The 19697-nt window shown below is 50.2% G+C and overlaps 1 protein-coding gene across 1 annotated transcript in view; it reads left to right on the top strand.

Annotated features, from left to right (window-relative positions):
- The first annotated feature begins 8740 nt into the window (after window positions 1-8740).
- The window catches only part of NUAK1 (NUAK family kinase 1), a 70223-nt gene continuing 59266 nt past the window's right edge, over window positions 8741-19697 (top strand). The window contains exon 1 of the mRNA XM_016223149.2: window positions 8741-9119. Coding sequence (XP_016078635.2) covers window positions 8859-9119 — 261 coding nt within the window. The 5' untranslated portion in view covers window positions 8741-8858. The remainder of the gene's footprint in view (window positions 9120-19697) is intronic.

The following is a 19697-nucleotide window of genomic DNA, read 5'->3' as shown; positions in this document are numbered from 1 at the left end:
GGGCTAACCACCGTCTCCTGCCTCAGCAGCAGATTCTTGCCTCTCTTCACCCACTGCCTGGGTGACTGTTCCAGTCCATTCTTTGTCAGCGAAGGGATCTAGTCCCTCAGCCAGAACCCACTCATCACCTGTCGTCTGCCCGATTAGGAGAAAGCCAGACGGTAACCTGAGAAGGCCAGAGGAGTGCAGGGCTGGAAGGGGACTGCTGGGTGGAAATACCCCAAGGACACATTAATTTCCCTAAATGTCCTCCTGGCATAATGAAGGTGCCCAGAGTCCAATCAGCTGCCCTTTCAAAGAACATTGAGGCGGCTGCTCTTTTTGAAAGAGCAGGACGCCAAGCCAAAGCCAGGCTGGGGCTCTTTGTCCGGTCCTTTCTCTGGCTCTTCGTTTTCGCCCCCAGCACCCTTCTAAGCTGGGGGCTGAAAACACTACGCATTCCATTGTAAAAAGGGGACCTGGACCCTGCAACCAACTATGTGCAAAGATTTTACAAGTGGCTTTCACATACATGCCCTTTTAAAAAATTTTGACAATATCCCTATGATGAAGGGTACCATTATCCCCATTGCACAGATGGGGATACAGAGGCCCAGAGAGACTATATGATGGGAGGGGGTGGCAAGGGAGAGAGTAGGACCCTTAGATCAGTTTTCCAATCTGTAAAAAGGGAAGGATTGGCAGGGGAGAAGTGTCAGGGGATTGGGTGAAAAAGGTGAAGGGATTGAGAAGGACTGATTGGTGGTTACCAAAGAGTCACAGGGATATAAAGTACAGCATAGGGAATATAGTCAATAATTGTAATAACTATGTATGGGGCCAGGTGGGTAGAGGAAAATATGTCTAACCACTATGCTGTATACCTGAAACTAATACAAAATAATATTGAATGTAAACTACAATTGAAAAAAAAATTTTTTTTTTTAAAGGGAAGGATTGGCCACTTGCAGCCCTAATAGTCAATGAATTTCTGCCAAATTGCTTCTTGATAAACAGATTTGGCTGCTTGCCTTCTGCCTGTCCACACCTCCTAAATCTCCCCTGAATTTCTCCATCCCACCTCCACTTTGCCAAGTTCTTTTTCTTGGTATTTTGTGCCTTGGCTCGCCCTGAAGGGAACTAGACTTCTTTGGATTCTATTTCCTGGCGTTTTAAGCGGGCAGAGATTCAGCCACTTGGTGGTGCTGTGGGAAGATATTTGTTCTCAAAAAGCCACCTGGAAGTTTCTCCCAGGAGAGCTTCAGGTTTAAAGGTAGGGACGCCAGAAATGGTGTTTCAGGGGGAAAGGGGGGTGTTTCAGGGGGAAAGGGGTGTGGTTCAGACCTGTGCGTGTGTTTCCAGCATTTGCCCACATCCTGCTCATTTGGGCAGTCAGGGCTCTGAGTTCAGAGGTTTCAGGAATCCCGAGTGAGGTGCTCGTATTGGAGGGGCTGAGGAGAGACATCTGGCCCGGTGTCCCACTCATTCAAAGTCCTGGAAGTTTCTATCCTGCTGGGGGGAGAGTCCATCTCTCTCCTCCCCGTGTATAACACACAGTTTCTTTCTGGAGCCATTAGGTACACCTTTATCCTTCAGGGAGCTGACTTCCTGTGACTTTTAAAGAACAGCTGTTTGTGAGAGGTGCTGCTGCTTGGATATAAGCTGTGGTGTAGCCAAAAAACCTGCATTTGAGTCTTGGCTCCCCACTTGCGAGCTGCAAGACCTCAGGTAAGGTACTCAGTCCCTTAGCACATCGAGTGAAATGTGGGGAACTTAAAAAAATATCTAATCCCAAGTAAGATTTCATTGAGAAGGAAAAGAGACCCCTTCGGGTGAAAGCGTTTTAGAAACTGTAGAGCATGATACTGATGGAGGGTGTGGGAGACTTCCTGAGGGCAGAGGACTGGCTTACATCTCTCTTTATCCATCCCCAGTCCTTGCCCAATAACTGCATCTCATAGATGCTCAAGTAACATTTGTTGGATGAATGAATGAATAGGTGGATGCAGAGATCATAAGGTGAAGGGCAGATTGAAAATGTGTCTGTTAAATGAAGCGTTTCCAAGGATAAGGCTGGAGAGGGAGCAGAAGCAGGCCCTAGAGAGGAATTTGGAACACGTTCCTCATCTGCCAGGAGGGCAGCTTGCTATCCCTCACCAGCTGGCTGCCCGGGCAGCCTGGCTCCACTTGTGCCCAGCTGCCAGGCCCTGGGCCATTTAAGGCCCATGTGACTGCTCCAGAGCAGGTGGGCCAAGAGCTCCACCGTCAAGCACAGGCTGGTGACGCGCCTGGAATGCTCACCTTCTCGTGCCTGCTTTTGGAGCCTAAGTCCCTGGTGACAGTAAACATAGCCGATGCAGGGCCTGACACTGAGCTGTCCTGGGTTTTGGCGGGGCAGGGAGGAGGGACCTGTATCCCATGGTTAGAAATACAAATAAAAGCAGGACAGGGAAATATAGGCGATTATGTAGGAAATCTAGATCTTAAGACTAGTTTTCCCTGACCTAGTTTTTTTGTTTGGGACACAATAACTAAGGGAATTGTATTTCCTTTATATGATTATCGACCTGATATTGTTTACATGTCATAGACCTGATAGATTAAATTTAATAATATTATCATTTAAACAGTGTCCATATTGTTCCCCATATATCCAGATTGTACATTTCCTTGGGGCTTCTGCTCAAATGCCACCTTATCATCAAGTCTTCTCCTTGCCGCCATCATTCCCTGCCTCCTTAACCCTGACTTGCACTTCCTACCAGCCCTTACTGTCACCTGACATTTAATATTTGTCCATGGAAAATTGTCTGCCTGTGCACCTAATGGAGGCAGGGACTGCGTTTTTTGTCCTTTCTGGATCCCCAGTACCTAGATTCATGATGGGCCCACGGTAAGCCCTTAGCTAATGTGGTTGAATGCACCCGCCCACCAGGTATCAAAATGTAGAGGGGAGCTCTTTACATCTCCGGCCCTGCCCAGAAGCCCCCACTGAACCTCAGTGCAACCCGAGGACCCTTCCATTGTAGCCAACCTGAGGTGTTTTCCTGCCTGACCCTAGCACGTCCCTGCATGTGACACATTTACTCTCCGGGCTTTCTGGCAGCTGCTCCTTCCAGGGTGGCATGGTGTCATTTTCTGCCTCTGGAGCGCTTTCACTGTTGACAGGGAATTTCTCACATTTCAGCTTCTTTTCTGCATAACAGAACCTTCCAACGAATCCCCGCTGTTTCTTTCCCCTCTGGAAGAAGCTGTCTTATTTTTCAGTATAAAGTTCAGGACGGAGGAAACCAAGCGAGGGGAAGTGTTGCCAGTTGTCCTCTTGCCCCATGCTCTGCACACGTGCAGGGACAGGGGAGGGGAGTGAGGAATGTGCCAGGGGTGTGCAACCGAAATCTGCAAAGGTCAAAGCTGTCAGCACGGGAGGGTCATCGTGAGTCATCTCGCCTGATGACATCATTCCACAGGCAGGCAAAGGCACCTACCTGAGGTAGCATCGCTGGGCACAGCAGGGACTAGAAGCCCTGTCCTTGTCCCCAGACTACGGCGGCTACTGAAATTGGTGCTTTTCCCAAACAGGGGCCTTCTGCCCTCTTAATCACCAAGTAGATGAGAAAAATGTAAAGATCTCAGTCTGGGTTCAGTTGAATCCTTGTAATATCTGCAGGTTCTATTAATAATTCTGTTTCCTGATGTCATCTGTCAACCCCCATGAAAAGGCCTTGCCTTGTATCCTTTTAAACACAAAATATAATAACCAGTGGGAAGGTGGCAAATAGTAACAGCAGCATTTATTGGGTTCTCATGCCCATCTCATGCTGTTTTTAGTATTTATTTATTTATTTTTGCATTAACTCCATTGGTCCTCAACAAAACCCCTTTGAGCTAGGTATTATTAATGTCCCCATTTTAAAGATGAGGAAACTGAGAAAAAAAGAGGAAGCTGCCCGAGATTGTTGCAGCTTAAAAATGGCCGAGCCAGGATTTGAACTCAGTGATTTTGATTCTGGAATCTATGCTCTTAACTACCACCATTCTTGTTTCTCTAGCCACTTAGCAGAGGAAGAAGCATAGCTTTGTGTGTTGATTTGTGAGTAAATTTTAGTTTTTATTTTAGGTATCTATTTTGCATTCAAATAGCCTCGGTGCTTCCAAGAAGTTTGGTGGCCAGGGGTCAGTTGAATGCTGTAAACCATGTTTAATACCCACAGGCTGGAAACTTCATGAAGATGAGACCATTCCTGTCTTGTCCCAGCACATCCTCAGCCCAGATACCTGACATGTAGTAAGAGAATAAGAAATATCGTTGACTGAGTAAATTTGTTTCTTACTGTTTTATGACCACTTGGTCTCTGATACACATAACTGAGGAAGAAATTAAAGGAAAAACTCTGGCTCCAAATAACCTGCTTTCTCCTTAAATAAGCAAGTAGAGAATATTAAAGTAGCATTTTTTGGTTTCAACTATTCAGATGGTTGTTATAATCTTCAATTTTGCTTTTTATATGTAAATATGACTTAGTATAAGCATTATATATTAGTGATGGCAGTACTTGCTGCTGTAACAAAAACACTAATTTCTGAGGCTTAACACAAGTTTCTTTCTTTCTCACTCATGTACCAGTCCAATGTCCTGAGCAGAGGGTGGCTTCATTTCTCAAGGTAAAGCAGGGAACCAGGCTTCTTTCATTTAGTGAGTCCACCAGTTACTGGGGTCTTGGAATCCTCTGCCTCCAGTGAGGCAAAGTGGGGACGGCAAACCCAAGTTTTGAACATCCTGACCTGGAAGTACTGACCATCATTTTTGGTCATATTTCATTTGAGAAAACTAATCATGTGGCCATGCTTAGATGCAAGGGAGGCTGGGAAATGTAGCCCCAGCTGAGCAGCTGTCCATCAGCTCCCAAATTTTTGGTGGGCAGCTAGCAATCTTCAGCCACAGTGAAGGATGAGCATCTTCTTAGGTTGCTCTTTAATGCAAGCTGCCTACCAGACAACATACTGAAATTAGAAATGTCGCAATCTTCGTTAGCTTTCCAAAACCTCATCTAGAAATTTGGAAGACTAGTGTCAGCAAAGCATAGGCATTCATTGATATGAGCTGGGATGTCAGGAGGCCTGGAATAGGGGTCTGAGCAAAACCTTAGAGTAGGAGACTTGGGTTCAAGTCCTGATTCAGGCAGTTACTAGCTGTCTGATCACAAGCAACTTAATTTCTTTGAGGCTCAGTGTTCTGAACAGTCAGATGAGGATCATAACACCCAAATGGCAGTTTAATGATGATTAGAGGTAATACATATAAAAGTCCTGGAAGACAGTAGAGCAGATAAATGGTAAGTGGTATTATTATGTTTCCTGAACAAAGATTTCTCAAGAAAGCAAACATGCCTTCTTTCCTTTAAATTGCTTTGGAAATAGAAAGTGTAATAAAAAACAAGTAATGAACCTTATGTAAATATAAGTTGTAGGACCGTGTGGATGTCATGCTTCCAACTGCAGATGTTACAACAACTGTCTTGTGTCCAGAATGATGCCAGAAATCAGTCTAAACAAGCAGTATGATTAAACTGCTTGTAATTGTCTGAATTCTAGTAGGAGCCATGGAAGATGAAAAATAAGTATATCAATAGTCATGATTTACTGTGTATATATTATATCCCTTAATCCTCACATCAACCCCATGGGACATATTATTGTTAGCACCGCCAACATGGCCTATGTTATTACCATCACCATTCTGCAGAGACAACTGAGGCAGAGAGGGTAAATAATTGCCCAAGATTGTTAGTTACTCGTGGTGGAACAGGGATTTGAACCCAGGCGGTCTGACTCCAGAATGTAAACTTCGTTTAAATCCAGGAGGGTGGGATCTTGTTGGAGGAAAAGCTTTATCTATGGAAAACACTTGAATACAATGCATGATAACATTGTGCTGAAGTGTGGTTCAAATTATAAATGCTATAGGAATTCAGTCTGGAGAGGAACTCCCAGTGCCTGGGCAGGACTGTGTGCCAGGCATTGTACTGGGTGTGTTTCCATCCTTCCATTTAAGGAGAGGCAGCACAGTGTCTGTGGAAGAGGAAGAGCACAGGGTTTGGGGCTGGACAGGTAGGATTTAAATTCAGGCTCTGCTATTTACAACCTGTGTAACCTCAGGCAAATTACTTAACTTTGCTGGTATGGTTTCCTTGATTGAAAACAGGGATTACAACAACCACAGTAAAGGGTTTACTGTCGTGAAATGGTACCAGCCTATGGTAGGTGCTATTCACTCAGCAAATACTGATGAAGTCCCAGGCACTTGGAGTAACACTATTAGCCAGAATAAGCTGGGTTATGCTGCTGTAACAAACAACCCCCTGAATCTTACTCACACTACTTTTCCAATGCAGTTTAGCTGGGAATGCTCTGCCATCTTTACAGAGACCCAGGATGCCTGCTGGAGGCTCTATCTCTGTACTTCCATGGTTGTCAAGATAGGCTTGCCAAGACTGTGCTTAAAGAATTGTCAAGACATGGGGATTTGCCCATTGGATCTTAAAAGTTTCTACTTGAAAGCAATGCTCTCATTCCATTGCCCTAAGCAAGGCATGTGGCCACATCTAATTTCAAGAGTTGGGGTAGTGGATTCCTACCACATCCCCAGGAAGGGAAAGAACCAGAAAATATCTAGTGAACAATTTTAATTACCACCACAGACACAATATGTTTACCTGTAAAACAAGATTGGTCATCCATATTTTAAGAAGGGGAAACTGAAGCTCTGAGAGGTTAAGTCCTTTGACCAAGGTCACACAGCCTATTCACTGCAGAGCCAGGCTCGACCCTTATGCTACTCACTCTGACTCTTTTTATTCTACATGCACAGTGTCTACAGACTTTGTATCAAAGCAGAAAACAGTTTTAGGATGGGGGCAGGGAGGCACTGCAAGTGTGGAGAACAGATTAGGAATGGAATAAACATGGCCTTTATGTTTGTATTATGCAATAATTACCGTGCTCCTGGCTAAGGCAGGAAGGGGCAAAGGGGCTCCTGTGAAGCTTCAGTGGAAAAGGGTGAGCAGGTGGGAAAACCAAGCACTGGACTGTGGCAGAGGGGCAGGCACGGAGGATGGGTGACTGCCGTGTTTTAGGCCCTAGCGAGGGCAGCAGGGAGGGGGCCGATGGAGAGGCCATGCCATTGCAGGAGTCCGCGGTAAGGTGATAGGGGCAGACAGGAGTGAGGACAGCAGGAATGCAGAAGGGATGAACCTGAGACCTGCGAGGAAGGTCGCGGGGAGCCGGCGCGCGTGAAAAATGTAAAGAAGCGCCCGGATCCGCAGAGCGCACCAGGCATTCTCCGTACCTCGCTCCTCCTACCCCGGCTGGAAAACCGCACCAGTTAGAAAAAATTCCCCTCGGGCCTCCTTTTCTCTCGCCTTCTTCCTTATTTTTCCGTGACTCTTCAAGAGAAGGGGGAGGGGGCCGCTTCGCAGCAGTCGGAGGCCCCCCTGCCCGGCCCTCGGCTCGAGGGGTTCGGTCGCCGGCACCGTCTCCAGGTCCGGCCCTTCCAGCGAAAGGCTCGAGTCCCGAGGCCCAAGGGGCGCGGAGGCCTGAGCGGCCCAGCAGCCCGGGCCCTGCTCCCGCCGAGGCCCCGGCTGGCCCGCCTCCGTCCCCAGGCGGCCTCGGCGGGCAGCGCGGGCGCCCAGCTCCCTCCGGCCGCCAGCGCCCCTTCTCCTCCACGTCCCCAGCTCCCCTGCTCTCCCGGGCGGCTGCGGGGCCGAGGTCCTGGCTGGCGACGGAGCGGCCGGCGGTCGGCAGCGGGCCCCGGGTGCAGCCCCCGAGTCTCCGGGGCGGGCGCGGGCCCGGGTCAAGGCGCTCCTTTTGGGGCGCTCTGGGTCGCGCGGGCGGCCATCCCCCGGCCCGCGGGGCGGGAGGGGTGCGCATGCGGCGGGAGGGGGCGGTGAGTCACCGCCTGTAACCCAACACCCGCCCGCCTCCCCTCCCTCGCCGCCCTCCCCTCCCCCAGCCTCTCCCCCAGCTCCGGCTGGGCGGCCGCGGCGACACCTAAAAGAATGAAGGGGCGCCCGCGGCCGAGGCGCCCCCGGCCGGATCGCGAGCGGGCCCCGGCGGCCGCCGGCTCGGAGCGCTCCCGGGTGCCCGGGGCTCGGCGGGCAGCTGCAGCCGCCGCCCGGGCGCGAGCCAGGAGGGAGGCCGAGCGGCCGGAGCAGGAGGCGGCGGCGGAGGGCCCGCGGTAGCTGCGGCGGGCGAGCCCGGGGAGGGGGCGCCCGGGCTTGGAACCCCCGGTCCCCGTCCCGGCCGAGCGAGGACAAAGCCCGCGGCCGCTGCTGCGGCCTACACCGCGCGGCACAAAGGGCGAGTCGCGACACGCACCCATCCCCCTCCCAGCTCGGGGTGTCCCCGGGCCCCGGGTGGCGGCTGGGAGGTGGGGGAAGCCCCGGCCGCCCCGCCCCTCGGCCCCCCTCCCCCGGGACCCGAGGAGCGCGCCGCCCCGCCCCCGCCCCGTCTGCCCGTCCTCCGGGGGAGGGGTCGGGGGCCGCGGCGCCCACATAACACTCCCCCTCCTGCGCTCGGAGCCACCCCTCTCCCCTCCCTCCTGCGAACACCACCGCCTCGCCTGCCACCGCCGCCACCTCGCCCGCCGCTCCGCAGTTCGCCGCGGCCGGGGGCGGTGCGCGGACCGTGCGCGCCGGGGGCGCCAGATGTGCAGTCCCCGCCGCCGCCCGTGACCCAGCCGCAGCCCGAGCGGGGTCCCGCCGCCTCCCCAATGCTGCGGGGGCGACCTTGAGCGCACCCCGACTTCCCTCGGCGGGGTCCCTGACGCCCCGAGCGCCGTGCCGGGTCCTGCCCTTTCCATCCCACTCGCCCCGGGTTTGGACATGGAGGGGGCCGCTGCGCCCGCGGCCCGGGACCGCCCGGACTTGGGGCCGGGGGCGCCGGGCTCTCCCCCCGAGGCGGTGGCGGGGGCGGGGGCGACCGCAGCCCCCGCAGCGGCGGTCCCGGAGCCCAGAAAGCCGCACGGCGTGAAGCGGCATCACCACAAACACAACTTGAAGCACCGCTACGAGCTGCAGGAGACCCTGGGCAAAGGCACCTACGGCAAAGTCAAGAGGGCCACCGAGAGGTTCTCCGGCCGAGTGGTGAGTGGGGGGAGTACCTGGGGGAGCGGGCTGGCCGCGCCTGGGGACCCAGGGCGCCGGGGCCGGGGGTGTCTTGGGTGCTGAGTCTCTGTCGTCCGAGAGGGGGCTTCCCGGGAACCCCCAGACAACTCCACTCTCCCCCCAGCTCCCCGTGACTCAGGCGTGTTTCTCTCCTGAAACACTTGTTACATCCTGTCTGCGCATATTTTGGGGGGTTTTTATCCCAGCAGCAAAGTAGTGTTTATGATTTGCAAACACTTTGCAACGTTGGGACCGCCGGGGTCTCCCTCGCGGGCTCGCATTCAGACCATGCCCTGGAATGAATGCCTTATTGCTCCAACTCCAGACCAGACCCCCGTCCTCAGCTCAGAGCTGGCCCCCAAGTCCCGTGTCCTGCAGACGAACGCAGCCCCCTCCCTGTCACCTTGATGCTGCTGTCACTCCAAGGGAGGGCTGACTTCTGCCTGCCTTTCAGAGAGAAGGTTAGGGAGCAAAAGTAAAGGCTGCTGCAGGCATGAGGATTATGACAGTTTGGCCTGGCTTCTGGGAGGACTGAAATGCCCAGGGCATGAGGAGCCACACAGAACAGATGCTGAGTCGCAGCCGGTTCAATTACGTTTCAGGTCCTGGCTGCAGGGCTCCTAAGTTGCTTTAGGGGTCTGGACAAGCCGCCCCGCTCTTTGTGACAGCTGAAACCCTGCCTGGGTCCCAGCACCATTTGCACAGCCCCGGAGAGCGCCTTGAGTGCCCTGGGGTCTCTAGATTGTCACCAACTTGGTTCCTTGTCATTTTCCTTTCTGCAGAACAGGCCCCAGAAATCCACACTGCTTGTGGCTACCGGATTGGGTTCAAAGGGACTGACTGTTGCAGAAAGATTCTGTGTGGTGTGTGGCAGAAAATTAACAGGCTTCTTCGATTTGAAGCATATCAGATGGATGTTAATTGATTTAGCACCAAAATCAGGAACTAATTTTGGGACTTCTTGTGTGCACTTTTGGGGGTGTTTCGTGGCCCAGGGTTGGTTATAAACTTAACAAATGACCAGAGGGGAAAAAGCAAAATGAATTGTTGAATGAATTGGTAGGTTGATGTTGGTATTTTTTTGTTGCATATGTGCAGAAACTCTTCTGTGAAAAAAAGGGGGGCACCAATCAAAAAGTTTAGCCCCCCCCCAATTCTCAAATATTTGGATACCTGGAAAACTCCCTGTCCCTAAGCTTCACTGTTTGGGTTGATACAACTTTCTCCTATAGCTTTTAAAAAAAAAGTCTGTTGTAGGTTAATTGGAAATTTGAGACATTGTACATTATGTATTTTAAGCTGTGTCCAATTAAAAAATTCTATAGCAAGCAAAAGTAGTGGAGAATTCACTCTGGGCAGGTGCCATTTTTGAAGGCTGAAAAATGTAAAGTTGTAAAGATGTCCCTTGCGGAGCACACTCCCAGGTTTGTGGGAGACGAGGCCGGGAAACGTGCGCTTCATTCATGCTTTTCTTCTGAGGTGATACTCCCCAGGCTGGATGTTGAATAAGCAAAAACTAGGCTTAGCTTCTTGCTCGTGTTGTCTTAATAGCTGTTGAAGAATCGCGCTGGGAAGCTGGAAAGTGGAATAATGAAAAACAGACGCGGCTGGAGCTGCAGGTTGAGGATGGGAGCTTGCGACCGGCTGAGTAAGGGTGTGTCTGGGGGCATCAAGGAGGGGACACAGCAGCCTGAATTCTGGGGAGCTGCTGAAAATGGAACGCAGGAGACCTTGGGTTGTGGCAGACACCTTTCTGAGCCTCACTGGAGCCTCCTGTCAGGCGTTCACGTCGCTGTCTGAGCCGCAGCGCGAGTGAAAGGGATTGCATCAGTAGAGGGGAGCCTGCCGGTCCCTTTCCGTGGGTGTCACCCTTTATTTCCAGAAACTCTGAACATTCCGGCGGGAATTAGTGGAATGTCCACTAGGGGGCGCCCTGAGAACGGAAGAGGCTCATGGCTCCGCGGCAAGACTTGAGTCCCGCTCTTATTGTCCAGCCCTAGTTCAGTTCCCCATTGTGCTATTTATTTCAGCTCAGTCTCTTGCTTTACTCAAAAACTAATGCAAAGATTTTGAATCTGGTAGCAGATCCAGACCCAGAAACTGGCAGTCTCCAAACTGCTTTCAACTGGATGGATAAGCTTACAATGTTAGCAGAGTCATCTGGTGAATACCTTGCATTAAATAGGTGGGAAAACTATTGGGTGAGGTTGGGTGAATGGAAGGCGTCCTTGGCCTTGAGTCCTCCCCCTGCTGAGCACACTGCTCACAGATGGTGTAAGAACTTAAGCGAGAAGCAGGAATTGTCAGGTGGAAAATTCCCTGTGCCTGGCTGAACAGAAAATAAAACAAACATACAAAAAAATTGGTCAGCAAGTTGTTCTTGCCATACAGTGCTTGGTGACTCAGAATCTGTCAAGAGCAGCAAGAAATTTTCATCTAAACTGGCAGTTTTCTTCTGGTTCCAAGGATGCACTTAACAGCCACAACTTGCTTTTAAGGTGCAATTGAGGAGAATTGACGAGCCTGTCTCAGTTCTGCCGTTTTGATCTTCAGGGAGAATTCCGCAGTGATTTATTTTCATTTGTAGCCTCGCCTTCTAGAGCACTTCTCAAGAGGTGCAGTGGCTTTAAGCTGCTTTGCCAATGGGAGTGGCTGGAGCGGGTGCTGGGTGTCAGGCTGCATGAGATGCCCTCTGCAATCAGTACTCTTGAGGCAGAGAAGTGTTTTAAAACAAGAATGTTGTGGCTTTTAATTGCATGTCTGGAGGGCCTTCTGAATCAAACAAAACACCGCATAGCTATGATTCTATGATCAGTGAAAGGCAGCTCCAAAAAGAGCTGCAGAATCAGAAAGTTGGATCAGCTGGTCCAACCCTCCGCATGGTCCAGGCATCCTCCCCTCTTCAATCCCAAGTGTGGTCTTGTGGCTATTGCCTGTGCCTGTCCAGAAAACAGGGTCTCAAAGTGGCTTCTTCCAACAACAAGCCACTTAACAAGCCCAACAACAAGGCACTCTTGCAGAAGCGCTAAGAGCTCTGGCTTACATTCAAATCCTGACCCATCCCTTGCTAGCTTTGTGACCTTGTGCAAGAAATCTCAGCTTTCTCATCTGTAAAATGGGCAACTAATAATACCAGGTTCACGGGCTTGTTGTGAGAATTGAGTAAAATTATCTATAGAAAGCTTCAAAAGGGGAAATAAGCCAATTTTTGTTCCCTCTTCTAGTGGATTTATTTTTTCTCAGCTCACTTGGACTTTCATTTAGATTTTAAGGCCATCAGAAAGGCATGATGCTTTGGACAGTTAGCCTTGTATTGTTCAGAGAGAGGTAGAAGAAACAATCATCTTTCCATGTTAATTAGGGAATGCTAGGGAAGTGCTCCCATAGGAAGCCAAGGCAGTCGGATTCCAGTAGGCTCTGAATGTATTTCTAAAGCCTTGGATTTAGGCTTTATTTATTGCAGAACTCTTGTTTTGCTACAACTTGGAGCAGGGCTGTCGAGCGGGCGCCTGTGTCATAACATGGCATGCATTTTCTTTGAGCCAAACTCCCTGGACCTTGGGGCTGCACAAAATATTGACAAAAATACCAAAACCAAAAACAACATTTTGGGGAGAGGTGTCATGTGATCACCTCGCTGCCAAGAGCCAAATTCAACTTTCCCTGTGTACCAGGTTATCTCTGGTATGTGGTGTTATATAAGCAGGAGGAAAGGTCTGTGGGAGGGATCTGGCATGGGGGTGACAGGACTGGTGGGCAGAGTGTGCCCCCAGGTCCCAGAGCTTTAGCTTGAGTGACAGACCATCCTCACTTGGCAAAGCTACTGATTTGACCCAAAATGGGTGTTTTAAGCGTTGGCCCTGTTATTCATAGCCTGGTGGTAGAATGTTGCAGATCAGGGAGTGAGTTAGCAGGCTCGGCTGCTGAGCCTGGGCGTGTGTGGCTGTCATATGCATGGTGGCCGAGGTGCCACTTTGCAGCTAAGACCCAACCCAGTTTCAGGGAGCAAGGGACCTCGGCAAACATGTGGTCCAAACTTCACATCCTGGAGGTGGGAAAAGTAAGGCACAGAAGCGTTAGGTGACTTTTCTGAGGCTGCACAGCTCATAAGTGACCAAGCTGGGTCCAAGAAACCTGGGTCTTGGTTTGGTGTATTTCCATCATTCATTTAATAAATCTTTCCTAGAGCAAGACATGATCCTCATTCTTAAAGAGCTTATGATCTAGTAGCAAAGATGAAATGTACTTACAAATATTGAACTAATTCTGCTCAGTTCAACAAAGATTTATTACCATCTGCCATATGCTTCTCACCATGTTAAATGCTGGGATGTAGACAAAGGACTTACCGTCTGGAAGAGACAGAATTAAGCAGTTGCTAGGCAAGTGCTATATAGGACTTGATGGTTTCAGGTGATTTTCAAGTCAGAATGTAGTTCATTGAAGCTTAGCTCTTTCCATTGAGTTCGATCCTGCATAGGAACACCCCTTCCCCATTTTAGCCCTGCTGTTATTACTACCAGCTGATATCTGGGTGAGCTTGGGGTCTGTCTACTTCACAGACATTTTTTCTGATCCTCTCAACAATGCTAAGAGGTATGCACTCTGGCTAGACCCATTTAACAGATGGGGAAAGTGATGCTGTAGGAGGTTTAGTAACTTGCCGAGGGTCATACCGTTAGACAGTGTCCAACAGGTCTACCTGTTTTGGAACCCATTGCCGCTAGAGAAATGGAGAACATTCCTTATGTTGTCCAGCTGGGGACCTCTGGATCTGGGCATGGTGCTCCGCTCATGGTGCCAGGAGATCAGCCATGGGATGATTCTTTTCCAGGGGGAGTGTTTCTCATTCTTGTTCAGCGGGGGACCTAGAGAAGGGACCATGGAACACTGTAGGATTAGGGATGACAAGTGCTGTTGAAGATGACCTTTGATTTGAGTTTCAGAAGACTGAAATATGGGGCATTTCAGCAAAGGGCAGATTCTAGGGGAGCTGGCCAGGCTGCTTGCAATGTGGGGGTTTGTGCTGGGACCCAGTGGGAGGCACGGTGGGTAAAATAGGATGAGGGTAATAATAATATATAACAACAACAGCTAATACTTCTTGGGTGGTTATAACATGCCAGGTACATATACACTGATTTAATCCCCCTAACAATTTTGTAATGGTCTCATTTTCCAGACAAAGAAACTGAGTCACAGAGAGGTTCCCTAGCCTGCCCAAGGTCACATGCAGCAGCAGAACCGGGGCTTGGACCCAGGTAGCGCGAATGCAGAGACCTTGACCATCTGCCCTCCTCTAGGGGGCTAGGCTGGGTTCTGATCCCTGGGGCCCTGAACCCATCATCTGGTGGGGTGGCTCGGAGCAGGGAGGCCGCCCCGGAGGTTTTTGCAAGAGTTGAGGTATGAGAAGATAAGCATCGGACTGCACCCGGGGAGAGAGAGATGTTTGCTTCTGGCGAACTATCTGCTTGTTGAGCCACAAGTATATTTTAATGAATCAGTTCAGAGAGCTTGCCACCTGGACACACGCTGAGTGTTTTGTTGCTTAAGTAGCCTCAGATTCTAGAAACCCTAGGGGGCCTCGGGAGGGCAGCCCGTTCAATTCTTTTCTTGTAGACAGAAATGCATGCACACCACAGGCCAGGTCTTCGAGGGATCGTTTCGGCCCGGGAAGCAGCAGGAGATAAGGGTTGAGTCAGGTATCTTGTCTGTTGGGTTGTAAGCCCTGTCTTACTGCCTTGAACTTACTGTCAATGCCTCACATAGAGAGTGCCAAGCACATAATAGGTCCTCAACAAAGGCTTGTAGAATGGAACTGAAATGAATACATTGAGCCAGGGGATATTTTAGGAGATGTAGAGGCTGTAGGTCATCGTCTCTGACCTCAAGGAGCTTTTTGATGTTTTGGGAAGAAAAGACAATGGCTGGAAATGAATGGCGGATTACGTGGCAAAGTCTGCAAAGCCAGGCAGACCCTCCCCTGCACAAATCCCTTTCTGTTACATGTGCTCATGCACTCGTTGAGAGAAAGAGAGAGACAGAGAGAGAGAGAGAGACATCTATCCAGGGCTTGTCAGCTTCCTGGCCGTGGCTTCCTGTCCTCAGTGGCTCCGGAGTCAGACAGCATAAGTCTCATTTGTCTTTCCCACATGAAAGTCCTGGAGCATCTGTAAGTTATGATTTGTGAAGTATCTGCTTTAAAGCAGAATGCATTTATCATCGCGCTGGCCCAGACGACACTGTGCAGTACAGGAATGAGAAGATCCCAGGCCCCAGAAGAGGAGGGGCTGGGCCAGATGACCCACCCCGTGAGTGGTGTCTGGCTGTATTGATAAAATTCTCTGGAAACGGCCCAGGAGCAGCCAGATGTTGACTTCACGGCGAGGCTCTTTGGTAAACCTTCCACTGCGTGCTGTACCGGGGCTGGGTAATTCCAGGTCTGCCCAGGAGAAGTGCAAACACATGTCCACACAGAAACTTGCACACAATTGTCCACAGCAGCAGCATTCACAAGAGCCTCAAAGTAGAAGCAATCCAGATATCCACCGGCTGATGAATGGGTCTGTGTGTGTTCATTTTATGTATATTATTTATGATCAATTCCATACTTTTATTTCTGGAATATTGTTCAGGAATAAATGAAAAGAAGTACTGATACATGGATGAACTCGAAAGCATTATGCTAAGTGAAAGAAGCCAGTCACAAAAGATCATGTATAATGTATGGCTCTGTTTCTCTGAAATACCTGAAGTAGGCAAATCCATAGGGACAGAAAGTGGATTAGTGGTTGCCTAGGGCTGGGTGTGTTGGAAGTAAATGGGAGAGGCTGCTAATGGGCATGGGGTTTCTTTTTGGGAATTCAAGTGTTGTAAAGTTGGTTGGGATGATGATTGCACCACTCCGAATACACTAAAAGCTCTGACTTACATGTTTTAAATGGGTGAATTGATGATATGTGAATTAGATCTCAATAAACCTGTTATAAAAAACCACTGTAGCTCAGGGAGGTGGTTGGGAAGTGGGCATGGGGGTAGAAGCCCTTACGTATCAGGCCCCCAAGATTCTAACCTGCGGGTCCAGGGAACGTGCATGTGCATGTTGTGTGAGTGGAAAGCATTGTCCTGTGTAGTCGAGAGAGAGTGCCCTGCAACCAGATGGCCGGGTCCACATTCCTCCCACCCCTTGACAGTCGTGTGACCTTGGGCTAGTCCCCAATCGCCTTAAAACCTGCTTTTTATTTGGGGCTCATAGTAGTTCTTATTTTATGGAGTGTTGAGAGGATTCAAGTGCTATAGCCAGCTAAGCCTTTAGCCCTATGCCCGGCACATAGGAGGTGGTCAGTAAATGCAGTCAGGGCCACTGCTAGTCTAAAAGGTACATTTGCACAAATTAGAAAAAGCCTTTCTCTGGGTGGATGAATTTGAAAAAGCTCCCCCACTGGCCTGAAGCAGCCCCCGGACTGGTGGCTGGGTGAGAACAGTGTGGGCTGGAGGCCTGTCACTTGCCCCTCCAAGTGACTTTCATCGTTCTTATCAGCTACTATGCATCACTACTCTGGCTGAAGAGTCCCCGCAAGGAAGACACAACATACTTTGGGGGTTGGCACACCATTTCCTGTCACTCTAGCAATAAACCCGACACATTTAATGAGCATTTAAAGTGCCCAGGACTGGGGGAAATTTCAGAGACTATGACAAGCCCTGCCGTCAAGATACCGAGAAGTTAGTGGGGGTGTGTAATGAACACATCTGGAATAATCTGAGGACGATGCAAGGTAGTACATAAATGAGGGGGGAGGAAGAAGTCACAGCTGTGGGATCAGGCGGATTTGAGGTCCGAGTCCTCCCCGCCACTCGGCAGCTAAGTGATCTGGGCAGGCTGCCTGTTCCCCCCGAGCTTCTGCATTCTCATCTAGAAAAATGCGGCTACCGAGTGGGATTGCCATGAGAAGTGGGGCTTGGAAGCTTCCAGACTAGAGCCAGCATTATTGTTTTGGTGAGAAGTGCGAGCATAGAGTACTCGGTGACCTTTTTATCTTAGAGCATGGCTCTTCCTGCTTAAAACCCTCTCATGGTTGCAAGGGGACTAAGCTCTGAATTTTCCATGTCCCTTCGAGGCTTCTGCCTGGGTATCCGAACTCCCACTTCGTTATTCCTCTGCCTTGGACCTGGGTCTGTTCCCTTCAGAGCACGTAGACCGTGCGGGTTTGATGATTTGTGTGTATACACTCTGTCCTTGTCTCCCATTAGAAGGGAAACGGGGGCACTGTCTTACCACTGCAGCCTGGCATGTAGCCTGGTGCCAGGCATATAGTAGGTGCTCAGTAAGAATGAATGAATGAGTGAATGAATGAATGAGTGGACAACTGCATGAAGAGTATTCCAGCAATCCTGAGACAGGGGAGTTCTGTGAAGGGGGAGGCAGTGGGGAAGGCCCTATGGGACCTTCCTCCTCTTTTCCTGGGTCACCCTCTTATCATGACCATGAGGGCATCCATGGAGAGCCCAGCATTGCCAGGGGCCTCTTGATTGCACTGTGGGCCTGGAGAGGAAGAGGGACCGTGTTCCTAACCCTTGGAGGCTGCTTCCTAAAGCTCTGCATCCTTGGGCTGCTTTCATACTTCCTGGAGACTCCAGCCTCCCATCTGAGAAACCCTGGTAATCAGCTCTGCAGAGTAGGCAGGCTTTAGATGCAAAATGCATTTGCAAGCTTTTCAAAACATTTTATCCCAGGGTTGTAAATCAAGTACTTAAAGAACTGTAAACTGGCTGGAGTGCAGAGGTAATGTATGTCTGGAAGAAACACCATCATGATTTGCTCTTTAAACTCAAGAAAAGAATCCCACTTGTTTACTTCCATTAGAGATATTGAGAAGCAGCATGAGATTTCCAGGGGGAAGGTGCTAAGAGGCCTCTGCATAGGTTCCCCTCCTTCCCTGGAAGGGGAGGGGACTGGTGGCAGTTCCAGTGGCTTGAGGTGAGCAACTTGAATCTATTTGGCCCAGGGGCAATTTCCCAGTAAAGAATGGGGGCTGCTTCTCCGTTTGAGTGTTTCCCAATGGCCATTCCCTCCCCATTTCTTCCAGCTGACTCAAAAGCCACAATGGCATCTGATCTTGGCAGATAGAAGGATTCCTTGCCTGGCTGTTGTTATTTCACCTATGATTCACCCCAAGTGCCTAAGGACACTCAGGTCCCAGTGTTGTACAAGGTAGTGGAAGGGAAGTGGACCATCCAGTCTAGGAATCTACAAGGGTGCATGGGGGTGGCCTGGAGCCAGGCTGCCTGGGTTTGAGGGACCCCTTCAAACCCCCTGTGTAGCGTTGAGATGGTGAGCTTGGCTCAGTTTCCTCATCTGTGAAATGGGAGTGGCTGTGACAACAGCGGAGCCTGGCTCCTAGGTTGTCTTACGGATTCAGGGAGGGTGCTGAGAACAGTGCCTGACCTGTAGCCAGGTCTCAAAACATGTGAACTGTTATTATTCGGGGTTGAGAGGAGGGCAAGCTCCCATTCTGCTGGGTTGCCTGGGAGGATCTTGTCTCATTCTTTAAAAACTTAGAATTTAGGGGCCTTTGCTTTTGGTCCCAATGAAGCCAGAGCCCCGTGGCTGCCTCTGCTCTCAGTCGTGCCTTTGGGTCTTCCTGGAGACACCGTTTCTCTCCCAGTGGCTTTGGCAGTGTGTGTGTGGGGACATTCAGCATCCAGTCAGCCTGGATCCTTCCTCCTGGTGACAGGTGGGTTGGAGGCAAGACTCAGGATGAAGAAAGACTTAGGAGGGGTCCTGTCCCTAAGGCAAGGGATGTTTTTGGCAGCATCTGTTAAAAGGAAGAATTGACTCACTAACATGTTTATGTGTATTGCATCCTTGAAGATGAAATCAGTCCATCAATCAATCCAGCTCACCTTTAAGGAGCACTTTATAGTTGCCAGGCCTGGGGGCGAGCACATTGACTGCATCATCTCAATGACTTTCTTCTTGGCCTTAGATCGGCCTATGAGAGGAGAGAGCTGCTGTTGCCATCCCCACTTTACCACAGGGGCCCCACTGTGTGTAACCTGGGGATGAGGGCAGGAAGGAGACGCACATCTGCCTGAGCTCTCACCTAGGACCCTAGACAGCTTCCCAGGAAGGAGTAGAAATATCTATCATTTTTTCTTGTGGCAGGTGTTCCTTCTGTTTCTCCTAGGCAGCACATTTAAAAATAAGCATTCTGGTATTTGCTGAGCTCTTCCTCAATGCCAGGCACCGTGTAGGCACTGGGGGGACCAGGAGCAAGATAGGACCTCTGTCCCAAAGGGGCTCAACCGCCTCTTGCTTCTAGAACGTGTACCTACCCCTTTCATTTCCAGACCCCCAGCTTTGCGGTTCACACTTACCCCTCCTTGCTGGCTCATTTAAGGAGACTGATTCCCTGGAGTGTTTTTGTGTTTTTTTAAATCAGAATTCATCCCTTTGCATCCAGCACATCCATTATGCAGCCTTGACTTCACAGCGTCAATTAAAAAAGATGCCAACACCCTTTGAGAAACTCTCAGCAGCCCTTGATGCAATGT

Source organism: Miniopterus natalensis, chromosome 2, assembly GCF_054644295.1.
Source record: "Miniopterus natalensis isolate mMinNat1 chromosome 2, mMinNat1.hap1, whole genome shotgun sequence".
Taxonomy (NCBI): Eukaryota; Metazoa; Chordata; class Mammalia; order Chiroptera; family Miniopteridae; genus Miniopterus; species Miniopterus natalensis.
The sequence above is the reverse complement of the archived record's forward strand: the minus strand, read 5'-3'. Positions and strand labels throughout refer to the sequence as shown.